The following is a 20,801-nucleotide window of genomic DNA, read 5'->3' as shown; positions in this document are numbered from 1 at the left end:
AAGTTTATGTGGGCTGCAAAAAACCCAAAAGCTTCAATTTTCATAGAAACGTAGATTTATTTCGAAAAGTATAGTATTAAAAAAAAAGAACTAGAGCAATGGTAAAATTAATGTTTTCTTCTTGACACTTGGCATCTCTTCTCTGCCACTATCTTTCCTACTTCGGGGGAAATCTTGTTCACAGTGATTACTTTCAAAACTGACCCAAGGTGAGTGTCAGTAATTCTGGGTCTGACAGGAGATTGTAAATAACTGCTTACACCATTATATTGGCTGGGCTGCAAAAATATTCATTGTGGGCCTCATGAGGCCCGCGGGCCATGACTTTGACATGCTTGATGTAGGGGGTGATGATTGTAATTATTACTATCAATGGAGCAGTGACTCTTGCTTGGTGGCTCAGTCCCAATTCCCCAACTAGAAGACTCATCGGATGGGTTTGCAGTCATTTTTCGGTCCTTGAAAGACTTGGAACTTGCCTTCTACTCAGCGTGCCAATTCTGGCTGCCTCTCTCCTTACCCATCCACATCTGCTCTGCAGAGCCGTATAATGGCCCTCTGTTATGCTCGGCTCGAGCCTCTGGAAAGAACACTTGTTACAGGGTTTCCTGTGGTTGATCATACATCAGAGCCGCTGAGACTTTCAAGATCCCGGTGAACAAGGTGCAGAGGAATGATTCGCTTCAGCAAGTTTTCCTCTCCTGGAATGGACCACGTGCCTGGTGACTTGCTAGACCCTGAGATGTGGGACGGAGTGGGCGGAGGTAGGGACTATTAGCTGGGATGATTACACTCAGGTGGTGGCTGGCACTTTACAAAGTATTTTTCATATCACTTTTCTCCCCGAGCCTCAGTTTGGTCATCTACAAAGTGGGTGGAATGGCAATAATAAAGTTTCACCTTATAAAAGGGTTGGTTTATAATAAACACACCACTTTAGGGGAAAATGACATAAAATCAGTATTGGCCTTGACAGTCGCCCATGGAATATAAAAATAAACCACCTCTTTAAAGTCCAGTGTCGGCAGTTTTTCCTCCATCCTTAAAACCGATGACTTTCTTTGGTTGGAGTCATCACGGTGCCTTCTGAGGTAATGCGTTAATTCCTAATCACACTCTGTCTCCGCAGGGAAGCCTTACTGACCTCCCTGAATAGATGCGATCACCCTGATCCGATCTGAAAGAAAGGGACTTTCTTTGCACCACGTACCTTTCTTTTAGGCTTGAGCCACAGTCACTGTTTTAATTTATTTGTGGTTCTGGATTAAATCTGTAACCCCCTGCCACACACAATACTGTAAGCTCTCTGAGGCAGGGCCCTTGGCTCTCTTGCTCTCCATCGTCTCCTGGACACTTCACACAGAGCCTGCATGTGCTTGTATTCATTACACATTAAAATGGATGGCTGGACGGACGGACCGACGGATGGATGAATGGGTGGATGAGAGTCTCAGATGAACATTATCAAATGATCAGAGTATTGTTGTTTTTCCCCCAAAGATAAAACATTTAGAAACTTCCTCAAGAAAATGGTTCAAGTTGCCATTGCCTTTTAAAATGGAAAACTTATTATAGGTTTCACTTGCCCTTTAGATAACAGACACTGCGAAGTGTCTTGGCTTTTTTTTTTTCCTCATCTGCTGCTTTAAAAAAAGTACTTTAATGAGCATTTACACCTTACGTGGCAAATGACCTTTTCTAGAATCATCTGTATAAAACGGTGAATTGGATGGTGGTATGGCTCTGCCCTTGGAAGTACAGCAGGTCCTCAAATAATGTCATTTCGTTTAATGTTGTCTCACTATCATGTTGATAAGGGGTGGGGGGAATAGACCCTGGGGCGGTGGCACGTTCTCCCTATGTGTGTGGGTTTTGTCCAGTTCCTCGGGTTCGCTCCCACAGCCCAGTGATGTGCACGTTGGGGAATTGACGCGTCTGCCTTGTCCCAGTCTGAGTGTGGTGTGTGTCCATGGCGCTGGGACGGAAGGGCGTCTTGACCAGGGTTGGTTTCCTCCTTGTGCCCTGAGCTGCTAGGATTGGCTCCAGCCACCCACGACTCTGAACTGGAATAAGATTGGAATATAGCGATCTTACTTGTTTTTATTAATCTTCCTTAAATGTATATATAGCTCACATTTATTCCAGTGTTTAATATTAGAAGTGTTTTGGGTCTTTATTTAGAAGTTTGGTGATGTTTTTATGAATAGAAAGAGGCCATAGGAACTCCTTTTTTAAAAACCTTTTAAAATTATTTTTCAACAACAGTTGACATACAATATTATATTAGTTTCTGGTGTACATCCCCAGTGATTAGACATTATATAAATACTAAGTGATCATCCTGATAAATCTCATGCCCATCTGACACATAGTTATTAGAATATTATTGATTATACTAGAGGCCCGGTGCATGAAATTTGTGCACAGGTAGGGTCCCTAGGCCTGGCTGGTGATCAGGGCTGATCAGGTTCCCTGCCTCCCTGCCTACTCCTTCCCTCCCTCCCTCAGCATCCTGCTGGCCACTGGTCGCCCACCATATTCCATGCTGCCCCCTTGAGGTCAGCGCACGTCATAGCAAGTGATTGAACTCCTGGTCTCCTGGTGGAACTCCCAAGGGGACAATTTTCATATTAGCCTTTTATTATATAGGATTCCCTATGCTGTACTTTACATCTCCATGACTACTTTGTTACTACCGATTTGTACTTCTCCCCCCCGCCCCCGCTTTTTATTGAATTAATTGGGGTGACACTTGGTTAAGAAAATTATACAGGTTACCAGGGGCACAAGTCTTCAACACATCATCTGTGCACTGTATTGTGTGTCTGCCACCCCAAGTCAAGGCGGGGTGGAGGGAGGTGGAGGAGGGCATACCGGGGATAATGGAGATGGAACTTAACTCGTTTATACCAATTAGCCTATGGTAACATTGGTTTCATTACATATCGTTTCACTTAAAGCCCTAGTTTTTGGGAACCTGTTGATGATGTTAAGTGAGGACTTACTGTACAGGACCAGCCTTTTAAACAGTGGTTCTTATCTGTGAATGACCTTGCCCTCTTAGGGAATGAGGCCCTGTCCAGATTTCAGGTTCCAACTTCCTGGTGCTGAGATGACAGAGGTGTAGGAGGGAGGGAAATTGACACACCCGTTGCCGAGTGAAACAGGACTTGCCTGACATGGGCCCAGCAGACTTAGGCCGCCTCGTGGTTACGGGGTTATAGTGTCTCTGTTTACTCTCAAACGGTGCCCTTAGTTTTTATTGTTTTCTTGTGAAAATTTTTCTCAGACAGCAGCCTACTGCAGAGGGGCTGGGCTAGGTCACCCCCATCAGTCTGCCTTACAGGAGGCCAGGATGAGAGTGGGCCTGCAAAGAGGGGCATGTCTTCCTAAGGAAACAGGATCCCCTTTCTCCCTGCATCTCTCCCGAGAAGAGGAGGGTTCTTAGGTTAATTGCAAGTGGAAAGGTAGTAACATACTTTATTTTTTGAGTTCTACTCCAGCCTGTTTCTTGCTCAGACACCTTCTGTGGCTTCCACCTGCCACATAGCTCAAGTGTAAGGCCCTTGGATTCTGGTCCAGACTTCCTGCCCTCATTACTCATGATTCTTTTGTGCCCCACTCACTCCAGCCAAACCAGGCCCCTTGCATTAAATAAATATGCCCCTTACTTTCTAACCTTCATTTCTTTGCCCATACTTTCTCTCCAGCTGGATTCCACCCCTCCATTGCTAACAGTCCAACTCCTACCCATCCTTTTCAAGTACCTCCCAAAGACTCTGTTCCTACAAGAATTCTTCCCTGATCATTCCAGGCAGACTCTAACCTTTGGGTCTCGTAAATGCCCGTAGAATGTCTCTGTACAACTTTCAAGGCCCTTAGTTACAGTGTTGTGTGTGTTTTTCTGTCTCATCTACTTGTCTCCTAAGCGTGATTTTTGATGAGGCCAGGAACTGTTTCATTTATCTTGGTCTCCCCACAGTTCTTCAATGACCTATTCTCATTTGTGGATGAACAAATAAATCAATCAAAACAATCTAGCGTATGTCCTCAAAATTCATGAAGAAAGTACATTTATCCAACTGTCCAAACTCCCTTGCTTAAAGTAACTTTACACCTTTGGCTGGCTTACGTCCCCCCACCCTCTTTGAAGTATAACCTTGAAGGCAACCTTAAAGAATGCTTTGTTGTGATGGTGTGTGTGTGTGTATGTGTGTGTAGGAAGGTTATTAGAATAATTTACTTAGCAGATTACCAAATGCTTGGAATTATATAGAGTCATTTAAACCTCAAAACAAAATCATTCCAGCTCCTTTGTAGGGGTAGTTGAGAGGAGGGTCCGGGGGAAGCCATCCTAAAATTTGCAGCAGAATCTGGTCTGTAATATGTCCTCAGACCCTGAATGAAGCAGGCAACCGCCTCAGTTTTCCTTTCGGCTTTGTCATTTCAGAGCTTACAGCTTTTTGCCCATTATCTTGACGACACTGGCCAGCTCGGCCAGCGACGCGGATGTGCCGAGTCTGCAGTGCTGGGATTAGAGCGTTCACTGTAACAGGCCTTTCTTCTTGGGCGGGGTACAGTTGGCTTGCTTCGCCACCTTTCTTCCCTCCCTCCAAAGGGTGCCAGGCACACTAAGTAGTGGTTAAACAAAAGATTAAAATTCCATTTGCGTGTGTGAGTGTGTGGCTGTTTGAACGCCAATCACTTCTCCCAGGGGAACGTTAAGTAAAAGCATGCAGATACCAGGAGCAGTTATTTAGAGGAGCCAGTCAAAATCCAATTTATTATTACTGCGACTTCCACGTTAATTCTGCCAGCCTCCCCCACCCCCTCCCTCTCCTCTCTTGCCATGCTCCTTCCTGGCCCCTTTGCTTCCGGTAGCAAAAGGACATCTACAAACTGAGAAGAAAAGTAGCAAATCACCACTTTCCTAGACAAATCTGTGCGTCTGTAGAATTAAAGAAACTTTACCACTGGACTGAAATTCCAGGCGTGTTTTTTGCATGATATTAAATGGCCGCTATTGAGAAACCAAGATGGCGGCATAGGTAAACACCTAAACTGCTGCCTCGCACAACAATTTCAAAACTACAACTAAAAGACAGAACGGACACCATCCAGAACCGCAGGAAAGCTGACTGAGTGAAAATTCTACAACTAGAAGGATAGAGAAAAGCTCACAGAGAATTGGAGGTACGGCAAAGGGTCTTTGTGCACGCAAAGAGGAAGGGCGGCTGAGAGCCTGGCTGACTTTCTCTGGCGGAAGGGGGAAGGGAGCCCCCGACCGCACTGAACCTTAGTTCTGACTGCACTGAACACCTGTTCCGGGCGAGCCCCTGGGGACCCACGCTCTTGTGGGGGGAGTCTGGACTCTCAGGTGGAGACTCGGGAGCCGGGGAAGGCGGAGGACTGAAAGTCTGCTCGCGCCAGTGCGCACAAAGGCTGCGGAGGCTGCCACAGGCTTTCCCTAGCGGAAGGGAGTGAGAGGCTCCTGACGGCACTGAACTCCAGTTCTGACTGAAGTGAGCCCCAGTTCTGACTGCAGTGAACCCCAGTTCCAGGCGAGCCCCTGGGGACCCACGCTCTTGTGGGGGGAGTCTGGACTCTCGGGCGGAGACTCAGGAGCCGGGGAAGGCGGAGGACTGAAAGTCCGCTCGCGCCAGTGCGCACAAAGGCTGCGGAGGCTGCCACAGGCTTTCCCTAGCAGAAGGGAGTGAGAGGCTACTGACGGCACTGAACTCCAGTTCTGACTGAAGTGAGCCCCAGTTCTGACTGCAGTGAACCCCAGTTCCAGGTGAGCCCCTGGGGACCCACGCTCTTGTGGGGGGAGTCTGGACTCGGGCGGAGAATCGGGAGCCGGGAAAGCAGAGGACTGAAGGCACACACTGCGCGCAAGGGCAAGGCTGACGGGAAGCCAAGACTGAGACTCCACCCCATCCAAGCTGAGCACAGAGGCTATTGCAATTTGGCAAGCCTAATCCTATAAGGCTGTCTCCAGCACCGGACTTCTCCCAGCATAGACACAGCTGATCCTTACAGCCAACTGGCCTGGAGGTCAATTCTTCCCAGTGATACCAACAACAATAAAGACTTAATTACAACAAGGCTGTACACACAGTCCACAAAGGTGTGCACCAAGAGTGTCCACCTCAGGTTAACTGGGGAGGCAGACCCACTGGGCCAAATTGGAAACCTAGCACACAAATCTACCAACTCAGGGAAGCAGTGAAAATGCGGCATCTAAGAATCAGATCACAAACAAAAGAAATGGAGGAAAACAAACGACTGGATATAGAATTCAAAACCACGGTTATAAGGCTTTTTAAGAATATCCTAGAAAAGGCCGATAAATATAACGAGACCCTCGAAGAGATGAAAAAGGACCAACTAGAAATTAAACATACACTGACTGAAATAAAAAATATTATACAGAGACCCAAAAACAGACAAGAGGAACACAAAAATCAAGTCAAAGAATTGAATTACAAAGAAGCAAAAAACACTCAACCGAAAAAGCAAAAAGCAAAAAAAAAAATCCAAAAAGTTGAAGATAATGTAAGAAGACTCTGGGACAACTTCAAGCGTACCAACATCAGAATTATGGGGGTGCCAGAAGAAGAGAGAGAGCAAGATACTGAAAACCTATTTGAAGAAATAATGACCGAAAACTTCCCCCACCTGGTGAAAGAAATAGACTTACAAGTCCAGGAAGCCCACAGAACCCCAAACAAAAGGAATCCAAAGAGGACTACACCAAGACACATCATAATTAAAATGCCAAGAGCAAAAGACAAAGAGAGAATATTAAAAGCAGCAAGAGAAAAACAGATAGTTACCTACAAGGGAGCACCCATACGACTGTCAGCTGACTTTTCAACAGAAACTATGCAGGCCAGACGGGAGTGGCAAGAAATTTTCAATGTGATGAATAGCAAGAACCTACAACCAAGATTACTCTACCCAGCAAAGCTATCATTCAGAATTGAAGGGCAGATAAAGAGTTTCACAGACAAGAAAAAGCTAAAGGAGTTCATCACCACCAAACCAGTATTATATGAAATGCTGAAAGGTATTCTTAAAGAAGAGGAAGAAGAAAAAAGGAAAGATAAAAATTATGAACAACAAATACATATCTATCAACAAGTGAACCTAAAAATCAAGTGAATTAAAAACCTGAGGAACAGAATAATCTGGTGAATATAATAGAATCAGGGGCATAGAAAGGGAGTGGACTGATAATTCTCAGGGGGAAAGGGGTATGGGGGGGTTCATAAAGAGACTGGACAAAAATCATACACCTATGGATGAGGACAGTGGGGGGTAGGTAAGGGCAGAAGGTGGGGTGGGAGGGTGGAGGGGAGCTATGGGGGAAAAAAGGAGAAATAATTGTAATCTGAATAAAGATTTATTTAAAAAAATAAATAAATAAATGGCCGCTATTGCATAAGAATTGCTGTCTTTTGAGAAGCATTGTCCAAGCCTTTCTTGTTGCTAAAGGTCGTGTGGCATTTGTTTCTAATGTAGAATGCCATTATTAATTAAGAACACTTTGCTTTCCTGAGGAACATTGGATTTCCACAGGGCCATATGACCTGTTAATGAGGAAACTCTAAATCCTGTTATCAGCAATAGCCAGTTGAATTGGCTCCGGTGTAAAATAGGTTGCCTCTGCAGGGCTCACAGTGTTATTATTAGATTCCCATCCCTTTCCTAGTCCCCACCACCACCCCCCACCCCTGAACATGGCCATCGCAAACATTGTATCACAACCTTTCTCTGAAAAGAATGTATTGATAGTAGCAGTCCTTTACTGGCAGGGCCTAACTTTGCGCCAGACACCAAGCTAGATGCTTTGTGGAGAGTAACTCAGTTCATCCACCCAACAACCCGCAGGTCATTCTGTTAGTTTTCCCTATTTTTCAGTCCAGGAAACTGAGGTCCATCTGCCCGGGAAGTAAAACCTAGGCTTTTCCAACTCTGGAACCAGAATGTTCTGAGTCATTAGACTACCTGTCACATTGATGAGCAATCACTCATTCATTCATTCACTCATTCCACTGAGGGCCTAAGGTGAGCCAGGGATGATGGGATGGACTCATGATACCACCTGGGAGAGCGCAGTGACATGTACTTGCCTGCAAGAAGCTCACAGTCTAGCTCAGGGAGAGAACAGCCAGATCTGGTTCGGTTTGGGGGGCTGACAAGCTATGGGATTTAGGGCAAGTCTGTCCCACTCAGTTAGTCTCAGATTTCGTATCTGTAAAACGAAGCAGCTGGATTTAGACAAGTGTTTTTTCACCTTTATTGTGAATCAGACTCATATGGGGAATAGGTTTAAAAACACATCATCCTGGCTTCCTAGCTCCAGATACTTTGATTTAATAGGTTCAGTGTGGGGCCCAGGAATTTACATCTATAATGAGGTCTCCCAAGAGCCAGCGCCCTTTGAGAGAAACTGGTCTGGCTGTAAACTCCGTGCCTACGTGAAATCGGTGTTGTCTTGCCTGTACCCCCAGTGCCTAGCACAGTGCCTGGTACTGAGTGGTTCTCAGTAAACATTTGGTGATAGTTTGAATGATCTATGAGCTTTCCACGGATGGACCTCAGAGACTTAAACCACCTGAAATTGACCGCAAATTTTATTACAGTTTGTGATTTTTCTCAGTTCATACAGGGGTCCTCAAACTACGGCCTGCGGGCCACATGTGGCCCGCCGAGGACATTTATCTGGCCCGCCGGGTGCCGCTGCCTGTCCTGCTTAGCAGCCGACTCGTCCCGGGCCCGCCGTGCGCATAGGAATTTGTTCATAGTTTTTTTTTAAACTGTAGTCCGGCCCTCCAACGGTCTGAGGGACAGTGAACTGGCCCCCTGTTTAAAAAGTTTGAGGACCCCTGAATCCTTTGGGCAGGTAGTGCCATCTCCATTTTCCCGGTAGGAAAACTGAGGTGCCCGTGACTCCGGTAGCTTGTCCGAGGTCCATATTGCAAGGCTTCTCTCCACTGAAAACTAGCCTGGGAGTCAACAGGCTCTTCTCCTCTTGCCTGCTTGTGTGGCCTTGGGTAAGTAGTATGGCTTCTTCGGGCCTCAGTTTCCCCATCTGCAAGATGAGGAAGGAAGGGCTAATTGTCTCTGCGCAGCTGCTTAGCTTGGATATTAGAGGGCCCTCTGCTAACTACATGTTTAGACATGCAGAACCCCCTGTGTCAGCGAGCTCTAAGGTCTCTTACTGTAGGGATGATGGAAGGACTCATGATACCACCTAAAACAGCACAGATCATCTCTGCAGATCATCCCAGAGGGACATACATCTTTAAGGCAAAGACGGTGGAGATGGTAGAAGCCGTGGGTATGAAACTTCTAGAATTTAGGGACCTTAATTCTCTACCCTGTCAGTTCAGCAATTCACTGCTCATCCTGAGAACAAGATTTAAGGAGTTTGCTTCTGTGAGGTCACAACTGTGAGATTCAACCCTGTCCCCCATTCCCAGCCGTGTGGGAAGACTTCCGCACAAGAGGAATACGGAGGAAACTGTGCCCTTCATGGAGTCTTAGACTCTTAAAATGTCCTTTGAAGGTCATGTAAGTGTGCTTCATGGGCCAGCAGCATCCTCATCACTGGGGAGCTTGTTAGGAATGCAGAGTCGCAGGCCCCACCCAGACCTCCTGAGTCAGATCCCGCACTGAGCAAGATCCCCACGTGATTCTGTTGCACGTAAAATGTGAGCAGCACTAGCCTAACCAGCCCTTGATTTCCTCCTTCACACCCTGATGAACAGGTGAGCAACCTATTCCTGGCCTCTTCTAACATCTTCCAAATGGTCCCGTTTCATCCTAGCACTGATCCAACCCTTGGAATTTCTTCTCTATCCTAAACTAGCCCCTCAGTCATTCCATAGCTTCTGCTGTTAGCTCCAGCGGGTGCTGCTGTGTCAGAGGCCACACTTGGAGAATCACTTCGAATTGGTACCTTCCGTTAAGGCTTTTGCAGAGCCTCTTGAGTTCCCCGAGTGACCTAAAGTAACCAGCCGAAGGTCCAGCCTTTGGGTAGCACCAAGTGGAAAAGGCCTTGGGAAGGAGGGCTGGAGAACAATAGCTAAATAGCTCACGATCGATCAGTGGTGACATTGAGATGTATTTATTTGGGCAGGTCCCTGACCCACCCCGAGGCTCAGTTTCCCTGTCTGCGAATATAGAGGTGGCCCTAGCTCAGTTTCCAAGTATATTTATTTGTTCCCTTGTCTGGAGACTTGGTTGTCAATTTGTTTTTAGCGGAGGACCATTTTAAAATGAAATCCCACGCAGATCCGAGTACAGAAAACAGATAGATGCATTGCTGGTCTGATTGGTTTGACTGACGGAGGGTCAAGCTCCTGCTCTCAGCCTCCTTCTCCCCCAGGCAGCACTGAGCATTCAAATGTAGCTCAGCACAGTTGAAATCCACCGAAGGTTGAACTTCCAGCTCAGCCTCTGCGATTTCTGTGAACCCCGAGAACTGTTTGCAGGCACGTGGCCTCTGTTTTCTTTTCTTTCCGTCCCTGACCAAGACATCCGGCATGCCGGCTTTCAGAATTTTCTTCTTGCAACTCCGAGAGGCCTGTAGGAGGGACGACAACGGATTGTTATTGTCATTAAAGCTGTTGTAAGGATATTGCACTGTTGTAGACAATCTGCTAACTCAAGAATCAGCCAGAGACTTAACAAACAGGCGTGTGGACTGTTTTATCCCGGTGGCTTCTTTCTATGGCTGACGTTCCGGCACACCACACATTCAGGGCCTTTGTAGTTGATTACATAGGAAATAGGACTATTGGATTCTGCATGCCACAGCGGCAAGGACTGTCTTGCGGGAATTTTAATGGGCAAGGTGATGTGGAAAGCCAGTCTTATCCAAAGAAACACGGAAGGTACCTTGGGAAGGTTCTGAGTCTTTAGACTTCATCGTGGGCGTGGGAAAGCATCTGGCACCTTCAGATGACCCCAGGCACTGGCATGCAGCCTCATTTAATTAGGGAGACTGATTCTAATGGGCCCAGGAGGATGGGCTCACCTCCCCAGACGCATCATAATAAACAGCTTCAGAGCCAGGCCCCGGGGGCTGCTCTCTGGGGGCTGTTGCATCGTCCTGTTTCCTTTCAGCATTCAGCTGTTTGTTCATCCATTCCACACAGTCGCCAAATGTTCACCCTCCTTGTGACTTTAGAAACGAACAAGGCCAAGCCTACTTCTGCGACTCTACCACCCCTGGGAGTCTGTGCCCAGGCCGTTTGCCCTGCCTGCCCCTCATTTCAGCCTATCTCAGCCCAAACGCCTTCGGTCATGAAACCTTCTCCAGTTCTCCCAGGTGGAGGTGAACTCCTGTAGCACTTTCTGCGGGCCTGTCATCTGAGGGTCACCTACCCTGCCTCATCCCTTAGGTAGCCACCAGCCACTGTGGCTGTGGAGCCCTTGAAAGGGGCCTGAATCGAGATGAACACAAGTGTAAAGTACACACTGGATTTTGAAGACTTAGTACAAAAACAAAAGTAAAGTATCTCAATGAATTTTTTACATAGTGTGGTGAAATATTTTACATAGAGTATGTTGGGGTAAATAAAACATATTATCAAAACTAACTTCCCCTGTTTCTTTTTCTTCCCAATGTGAATACTAGAAAATGTAAAGTTGCAAATGTGGCTCACATTTGTGGCTCGTGGTGTTGTTATATTTCTCTTGGCAGCGCCACACGTGCTGCTTTTTCTTGAGTGAAAGGAATGTTTGTCCATCTGGGTTTTTCTCCTGCTGGTTTCTGACTTCTAAGAGGGTGGACTCATCGTCCTGACCTTTGTGTGCCTGGGTGGCACTAACAGAGGTATGCCAAGGGGGTTAGTAAATGAACAGCTGACAGACATTCAGCCAATGCCAAAAGCTCCCTTAGGCAGTGTAATTTCTGGGTCTCTGTTATTAAACTTATTTCCCCCTTTTCTTTTTCTTTTTCACAGTTTTTGTCTTTTTCTTTTTTTAAGGGATCACACAATCAGCAAAAGAAGATATTTTTCTTGGGAGATGGACAAAAGCTGAAGGACTGGCATGACAAAGAAGCCATCAGAAGGGATGCTCAGCGTGTAGGTACGGAGAGAGGTACCGTCCACAGGCAGGCCTGTGGAGAGGGTATGCGTGTGAGCATGCATGTGCGCGTATGTGTGTTTAATGGGGTGTCTGGACCTCCTTTCAACTCCTCTCCATCTGCCACCCTCCACCCTCCGTTCCCCTGATTCTGGAATCCCCTCTTCACCTGACCTGTGAGCTGGCCCCATCCTTTCTCCACTCACATCACCAGATCCAATGCTTTCAGGAATTTGCCTTGCCACCTTTATTGGGCGATAAAAAATGTCTCCCCCTTATGAGATGTATTACCACTAAAATGAGGAGCAGTGATAATAAGAGCCAACATTTATGAGTATTTACAGTGAGCCACAGCTCACTGTCCATACTGCACATTTTCTCGGTGAATCCCCAAATCAACCTTTATGGCCCATTTGATGAGAAGGGACCTGTAGCTCCGAGAGGTGGGGTGATCTGCCCACCGTCACACAGTGAGAAAGAGGCAGGCTGGGAATTTGAACCCAGGTCTGGAGGGCAGAGTTGACCCCTACCAGCCCTACAGCTACGAGGCTGAATGAATTTAATGGGCTCCAGCTAATATTTTCTTTGGCCAATTCGTCTTTGGAGCAGTTTCTGTTACAGCTGGGGAGTTGGGAAGGGAAATTATGTGGAGAGTTGTTTGTAGAGAGCCTGGATGAGGAGTCAGGAGGGCAGCTCTGACACCCCTTATCATCAGCCATGTGACCATCAGGAAAATTCCATAATCCTTGAGCTCAGTTTCCCCATCTGCCACTGGAGCTCATGCTTCCTGCTTCGACAGCCTCAGGGTATTGGTACAAAGTAGCTTTACACTGGAAAACACTGTAGAAATAGAAGCGATTGGTATTTTATTCATTTTTATCTCAGTTCAAGGCACCCACTATTGATTTTCTTAAAATTACATTATGACAAAAACCAGATTACAACAAGGCTTTGAATAGAGCTGAAATGATAACTGAAATTCAGGGAAATCTAAAGACACGACATGCATTTTTCCGTATGCCAGTAATTTAGAATGAAGAGTTAGGTTAGGGTGGGGGAGGGCTGCTTAAATTAAAAAAGGAGACATTTGAAAGGAGCTGATTTGCCAGACAATTGTACCAGAGTTATTAGCATACCAGCCTAACTAGCAAGAAAGGAGTAAGCCCTGGAGAAATTATTCAGAATAATAATGACCAGTGCTAACTGGGTACCAGGCGCCTTGCCCTTCATCACACTGAACCTTCTTATCCCAATTAATACAAAGGCGACAACCAAGACATAGACAGGCGAAAGGCACGCCCCAGGTGACAGAGCTGGGATAGCAGGGCTGGACTACGGCTTCCACCCTGCCCGCCCCAGGGCCTAAATATGAGTCGGTCCTGTCCTGCCTTCCTGAGGCTCCCGCCCCGAGAGAGCTGCTTCTGTTGCACCCGAGTCCCTTGTGGAACCCGTCCCGGGCACTGGCCACTGTGTTTGACATGGAGCGTCATACAGACAGGGGAGTCCTCTCCCTCGTCTGGCAGGATTGGAGTAGCCACAGTCCGTGGGCTCCACCTCTTAGCTTGCACCTCCCCATCAAGCTCATGTTGTCCACATTCACGTGACAAACTGCATGGGACGATGCTCAGAGCATAAGCTCCGGAAGATGAGGTCCTGTCTGACCAGCCATCTTACTGCCATTCCTTCAGGACCCTCGGCAATGTCAGATTCTGCAGGCTCGGTGTGGACATTACCACTTCCCATCCGCCTCCTGAGAACCCTGAGGATAATTTCCCAGAACATCAGGAACTCTTTCCCCAGCTGGATTGTGCAGAGAACAGAAAGAATAGCACTTTATTCAACCAAGTCCGTGGCTCACATCAACACTTTCCAAGCAGTCCTGCCCGAGCCTGGGCAGATCTTAATTTGTTTGCTGGCTTTAAAAAACTCAAAGCATCTTGTATCGTTTGTGGCAATTTTTAAAAAAAATTTTTTTTAATTTCTTTATTGATTAAGGTATTATATATGTGTCCTCACCCCTCCATTAACCCCCTTTTGACTTACATATAAAGTTGGCCCTGCCTGGAGAATAGCCATAACATTTCCTCACATTTATATAGTGTTTTATAGTTTACAAAAAGCTCTCGCCTACACAGCATCTATTGGGCTCTCACTAGGCTGTGGGTACCAGGGCGCGTCAGCTACTGTCAGAGAGGTGCTGTGACTGCCCCGGGGTTGATCAGCTCTTACGTGGACCTGGTCTCCCTCCAGGTGGTTAGACTATCTGGTCAGGGATATTTGGGGCTCCTGGCAGAGGGGAGGGACCATGGGCTTTATCCATCTGTAGGCTGAGGGCTCTCATGTTCACCCACTTGCTTCCTGTGGAGATTACATGAGGACAGGCTCTATAAAGTGTGCGACTCAGCCATGACAGAACGCTCACTCCCCTCCCCTCTGTACACTTCGCCCTGCAAAATCTGCACAGACACTCTGTATCCAGCATCAGATTTCATCTTTGTGGTTGAATCATATTCTTCATCCTTTGTCCCCACACCATTCAGTTAGCAACATTGACTCTGCTCTTTGCTCCCAGGAAATGGAGAACAAGGGAGACCGTACCCCATGACGGACGCTGAGAGAGTGGATCAGGCGTACCGAGAAAATGGATTTAACATCTACGTCAGCGATAAGATCTCCCTGAATCGCTCTCTCCCTGATATTCGGCACCCGAAGTAAGTGTAACATCTCTTATCCTCTGGGATGGGAGGAGTTTGTCCTTGGCTCTTGTTGAGAATTAAAGAAGCAGGTACAGGAAGCGCTGCTGGAGGAGAGTCCCTCCTGTTACACGGGGCTTTGTGGGAAGGTTCGTGTGATCGATGTTTCTAGAATGTAGAGCAGCTGTGGCAGAGGGACGATGGTGTATCCCTAAAAGGGCCGGTCACCTTTCTGTGTTCAGATGGTGGGAACAGGGAACCTCTGCATTTCCTTTGGGCTCTGGTCCACGGGGAAGTTCAGACCTCAACTTAGAAGACAATTGCAATGACAGTTTCAACCATTACTCTCCACTTTCTATGTGTGGTGTTTCTGTATTTTTAATCTTTATTTTAGCTATCCCGAGTATATTTATGTCTTGTTATAAGCTACCTCAAATCATTTGAGAGGGGACATATGTAATGATTATAAAGGTAACTGTGGCTGCCAGCCAGCATGTCTCAGTGGTTGAGTGTCAACCTAGGAACCAGGAAGTCACAGTTTGATTCCCGGTCAGGACACATGCCTGGATTGTAGGCTCGATCCCCGGTGTGGGGCGTGCAGGAGGCAGCCGATGAATGATTCTCTCTCATCGTTGATGTTTCTATCTCTCTCTCCTCCCGTCCTCTCTGACCAGGACTAGAACTGCAACCTCCTAGTTCATAGGTTGACGCTCAACAAGAGCCTCACCGGGCTGGGCTTAAAGTCATAATTCATATAAGGCCACTAGGTGAATAAGGACTGAGCCAGGTATTGGGCTCCACCAAAAACTATCCCTAGACTGGAAGCCATCTGCCTCCCGGGCATATTCAGTAGGGTTACTGTGGTGGTCGTGTAATTTTCCAATAGAGCTATTGTTCTTAAAGCTGGTGTGCATTAGTCGTCTGGAGGGCTGTTAGAACACAGGATATTGAGCTTCCCCCCTGTAATTCCTGAATCGTTAGATTTGGGTTGAGGCCTAAGAGCTGGCATTACAAATAAGCGCCCATGAGATGCTCATGCAGCAGAGTTGGGTCCACGCTGTGGGGACCACTGCAAGTAGATTTCACGCTGGCTTCTACATGAAGATAGTTCTGAGTAGCACTGGAGCATAAAGGGTTCTGTTCAGGGACTAAAAGGTAGAGCCCAGGAAAAGATAATAACGGCTAACACTTACAAGGTTCTCACTGTATGCCAGGCATCATTCTAAGCCAGTGGTTCTTAAAGTGTGGTTCCCAAAGCAGTGACTCCAGCATTACCCAGGAGCTTGTCCGCATGCAGATTCTCAAATCCCAGCCCAGATCGACTGAATCCAAAGCTCTGGGGTGGGGCCCTGCACTCTGTGCTTTAACTAGCCTTCCAGATGATTCTGATGCACACTTCAGGTTTAGAGCTGTGTTCTGGGCACTTTCAGTGCATCAACTTGGCCAAACTTTCCAAAACTCAACAAGATAGGTACCTTTATTGTCACCATTTTACAGATGGGGAATGGAGGTACAAAAAGGTTAAATAATTTGCCTAAAATGACAGAGCAGGTAAGGGCTGGTGCCAGAATTTGTATGCAGAAATTCTGACTCTGGAATCTGTGTTCTTAATCACTGAACTATAAGGTCTCTCCACCTGTCAGAGCTCAATTGGTAGAATGCAATAATCAAGAATTAATCTTGGTAGCATGTTCAGCTACTCACAAAATGCTTTCAGCCCCATTACATCTGCCAGTTCCTGCAACAGTGAGTTGGCTGTACTAGTATCTCCACTTGGCAGGTGAGGAAACTTGCCTACAAGGTGCGCTGCTTGCCCAGGATGGGGCCCTTTTCATAAGGATTTCTCGTAGGGAGGGGAGAAAAGGGGGGGGATGCAGGGGGGGGGCGGCCTCAGTGTGCTCCCCTGTGTGGTTTGCAATTTGTTTCATGGTCTTCACTGTCAAGCCTGAGAATTTTTTCATCCAAGTCTGAGCATGTAGTTCAGATATTGCTGATGTTTCTGGATTCAGAACTGTGACCTGACTCTGAGGGTCAGAAACTCAATTTATGAGTTTAGCCCCTTGCAGAGTTTAGAATTCTGCACTAATATCATCTTTCTGGCTCTGGGAAAGAAGTTCATCTGGGAGCTTTATTCCCTCGCCTCAGCTGTTCCGTGGTACTGTGGGCTCTCAACTCTGGCTGTGCCTGGGGTGTTTTTAAAAACATACAAAGGCCCTAGCCGGTTTGGCTCAGTGCATAGAGCCTCGGCCTGCAGACTAAAGGATCCCAGGTTCAATTGCGGTCAAGGGCACATTCCCAGGTTGCAGGCTCGATCCCCAATGTGGGGTGTGCAGGAGGCAGCTGATCAGTGATTCTCATTATTGATGTTTCTATCTCTCTCTCCCTCTCCCTTCCTCTCCGAAATCAATAAAAGTATATTTTTTTAACAAACATACAAAGGCCAGGACACCACTCCAAGCCACGGGGCTCTCAATTTCTGGGGGTGCGGCCTGGGTCTCTGTATTTTCTAAAATCTTTAAAAGCAATTCTTACGTGTAACCAGGGCTGAGAACTGGTACAAAGTAGAAATATGTTTACAGTGAGAGAGAGAAGCTGAGTGTGGTCACAGCTTTCATCCAGCCTTTCATCTGTTCATCCAGTAAATACAGAGTGGGGCAAAAGTAGGTTTACCGTTGCTTGTATGGAAAAATAACACAGTAATTAATTAATAATACAACAATAAACTGTGTTTCAAGTACTCACCACTGTAAACCTACTTTTGCCCCACCCTGTATATGCATAATGGTCTTCTGTGTGCCAGGCCCTGTGCTTGACACCAAGAACACAGTGCCAAATGAGCCCTTATTACTGCTTTGTGCAAGGGTGCGACAGAGGCATAAGGAGCTCATTGCGCCACGGTGAGACGACCAGTAATAGCGGTAGGCAGAGCGTGCTTGGGACCTCAGGGGACACCCCCACCGGCTTTGTGGAGCAGGGGAGAAACATTACAGGTAGAGAACTGCCTGGGCGAGACAGTACTCATTCTTCAGCTTACGAATTACAAGGCTGAGTCTTTGCTGGTTAGAAGTGGAGCCAGGATGGGGATCCAGCCCTTTGTCCCGCAGCGCAGGGTTCTTTCCTGACAGCCGAGAAAAAGAGACGGCTTCCTAACCTACAGCTCCGCGGTCCATGGAGAGAATTCGGGAGGGTCTATAAACAGAGGAGACAAATATTGCTTCCTTTTTTTCATTGACCTCTAACTGAAATGTGTTCCCTTCCGTTATGACTAAAACGCCTGTGATGTAGTCACCACAGGAAATCATGTACTTTCTCATCACTTGACAGATAACCCTGAGAGGTGGTGGGCACCCATCACTACGTTGAAATGAAGGTAGTTTGCAGAACTGCACTAGCTCTTGTGGTTTCCTGTGTCCCTAAAGAAGCACATTTATTATTGTAGTTTACATTTTTTTTATTTTGATAACTATATTCCAGTCTCATTGGTTTCCTTTGCAGTCTTATGTAGTTTATTTTATGAGTTATAAGCCTTGCTCTCAGAAGTGTCCATATGTATTACCAGCCTGGCAGAGGGTCCTGGACAGAAGTAAGGCAAAGACCCTTGTTCTGGGTGGATGGGAACTGAGCTGCAACATGCCACAGGCTCCTCGGTTACCAGCCGTCCACCCAGCCAGCATCCACATTACAGCAAAAGATGTGCTAAACCCAGTGCTCCTGACATCCCCCTTTTTCAGAATCCCCAGTTGTGGAAGCTGACTGTTCAGAAATGAGTTAACAGATGTCTTGAAGAGCTTTTCTTTTTTCCGGGGGGCGGGGTGAGGGGTGGGGGGGGGGAAGGACTTTCCTGCTCTGTGACAGCAGAAATTATGAATCAATGAAAGCAGTTGGGCTGTTCATTCCTTCTGGTTCCTTTTCACTTGAACAACTTTCCCAGCAGGAGCTGGGGTTTATGTTTGCCTTTTATTCTTCGAATTGAATTTTGGCAGCAGCACGTCAAGAACAGGGTCGAGGGGCTGTTTGTTTGTGCCAGCTGCACTGGCTTTCCCCAGAAGCCGCACGGGGGAACGTGCAGCCACAGAGAATGGAAACTAGAAAGTTCGGCCTGTCTTGCTGGGCTTGCATGTGGGAGGCGGCCAGCTGGCTCTGAGCAGACCTGCCCTCTGCACCTCCTTCCCAGGGAGCTGAACAGAGGCTGGCTGGTGGGCTGGCCCACTTTCCCTGCTCCAGGGGGCTCTGTGGGCTGGTTGACAACTGCACAGGGAGGCCCCTCGGGCACAGAGCTGATGGCACTGGAGCCCCAGCTGCTGAAGTGTCCCAGGCCTGAAGGTTCCTAAGCAGAGCCCTCTGTTGAGTGATCAGTTTCTCCCATGTAAAGACTGTCCATAGTGGGAATGAAAACAGCCTGCAATCCTGACTGCTTTCTCCAAATCCAGTCTGTGGGTTTCGCTTACAGAAATGAATGCACCTGAATGGAATCTGTTGCAATAAAAGGCCCAGGTCTACCAGATTTCTGGTTCCATGCTCCCTTTTGCTTTTTTCCTTTTTGTTAAATTAACATGGTTAATTTATGGTGCATGCTGAATTTCCTGAACAGGACTGACAAGTTCATATTACTCTACTAGGCTAGTAGCCTTTATTGAGCACCTTTACATCCCCATCAGTTTACAAAAGCAACAATGGAGGGAGTTACAGCCTAAGTTTGACAAACATGGATTAAATATATACTCTGGTGGGGAGGCGGGGGAATGACAATTTGAAAGCACAGGAAATTAAAGCCAACCACATTTGTAGTAGTAGTAATAATAATATTAGTGCCCCAATGTCAATGTACACATGGACATTAAAAATGCTCTTTGGCCAAAACCGGTTTGGCTCAGTGGATAGAGCGTCGGCCTGCGGACTGAAGGGTCCCAGGTTCGATTCCGGTCAAGGGCATGTAACTTGGTTGCGGGCACATCCCCAGTGCGGGGTGTGCAGGAGGCAGCTGGTCGATGTTTCTCTCTCATCGATGTTTCTGACTATCTATCCCTCTTCCTTCCTCTCTGTTAAAAATCAATAAAATATATTTTAAAAAAATAATAATAAATAAATAAATAAATAAAATGTTAAAAAAAAAATGCTCTTTGGGGGCCAAGCTGGAGTAACAGGGACCAGATTTACTCTCCTGACTAAAAACAACTGAAAATTTTTTAAAAAGACACTGGACACCAGGAAGTAAAGGACAGTAATCCTAAAGGGATGGGAAACAAGTGAGGAGAGCAATACATTGTCTGAGCTTATTGCCTCGAGAGCGTTTTCAAGCCAAGATGCAGGGAGGGGGGATAGGTAGAGCCCCGAGGACTTCCTGAGTTTATCTGATGTTGCTGAGAGTCCAGGGAGACCAAAGAGGCAGAGAGTTCACAGGACAGTGTACTGAAGAGGAGAGAGCTGCATGGAGACCGAGCTACAGAGGTCTACAGAAGGTTCCCTTGCGTATTCAGCAGATCGCTGATGAATTCCTTCCTATACAAAAGCTACCGAAGGCTGAGAAAGGGATCGCCCAAAAGGATTACAGGGAATAGTGCCTAGCTCTCATGCAGAAGCCAAGAATAGTGCCTCTTCTCACTGCTCAGACTAGGAAGCCTTGTCATTTGTAAAAGAAAAAAAGCATAAATTATGACCCAGGAGAATCAAATTGTTTCTAAGTAACTTAACTACATCCCAGGTCAAACCTCAAAACAAAAATATTCAGAATTAATTAGGGTAAATCTAACCAAAGATTATCAGGCATGCAAATAAGTAGAGAAACATGGCTCATAATGAGGAAAATAATCAAAATCAGCCCAGATTTGACATAGATGTTAGAACTAGTAGAGGACACTAAAACAGTTAATAGAACTGCTTTCTATGTATTTAAAAAGTTAGAGACATGAAGATATTAAAAGACCCAAAATGAACTTCTAGAAATGAAAGCAACAATGTCTAAGATGAAAAACACAGTAAATGGAATCAATGGTAGAACAGATACTG

The 20,801-nt window shown here is 46.6% G+C and overlaps 1 protein-coding gene across 1 annotated transcript in view; it reads left to right on the top strand.

Annotated features, from left to right (window-relative positions):
• Positions 1 to 20,801, top strand: part of GALNT10 (polypeptide N-acetylgalactosaminyltransferase 10) — a 187,468-nt gene that overhangs the window by 72,622 nt on the left and 94,045 nt on the right. Inside the window, exons 2-3 of the mRNA XM_080676626.1 lie at positions 12,003 to 12,105; positions 14,675 to 14,813. Of these exons, the coding sequence (XP_080532752.1) occupies positions 12,003 to 12,105; positions 14,675 to 14,813 (242 nt within the window). The remainder of the gene's footprint in view (positions 1 to 12,002; positions 12,106 to 14,674; positions 14,814 to 20,801) is intronic.

This window comes from Plecotus auritus (genome assembly GCF_963455305.1).
Source record: "Plecotus auritus genome assembly, chromosome: 6".
NCBI lineage: Eukaryota > Metazoa > Chordata > Mammalia > Chiroptera > Vespertilionidae > Plecotus > Plecotus auritus.
Note: the sequence above shows the minus strand (reverse complement) of the source record. Positions and strands in the feature narration are given on the sequence as shown.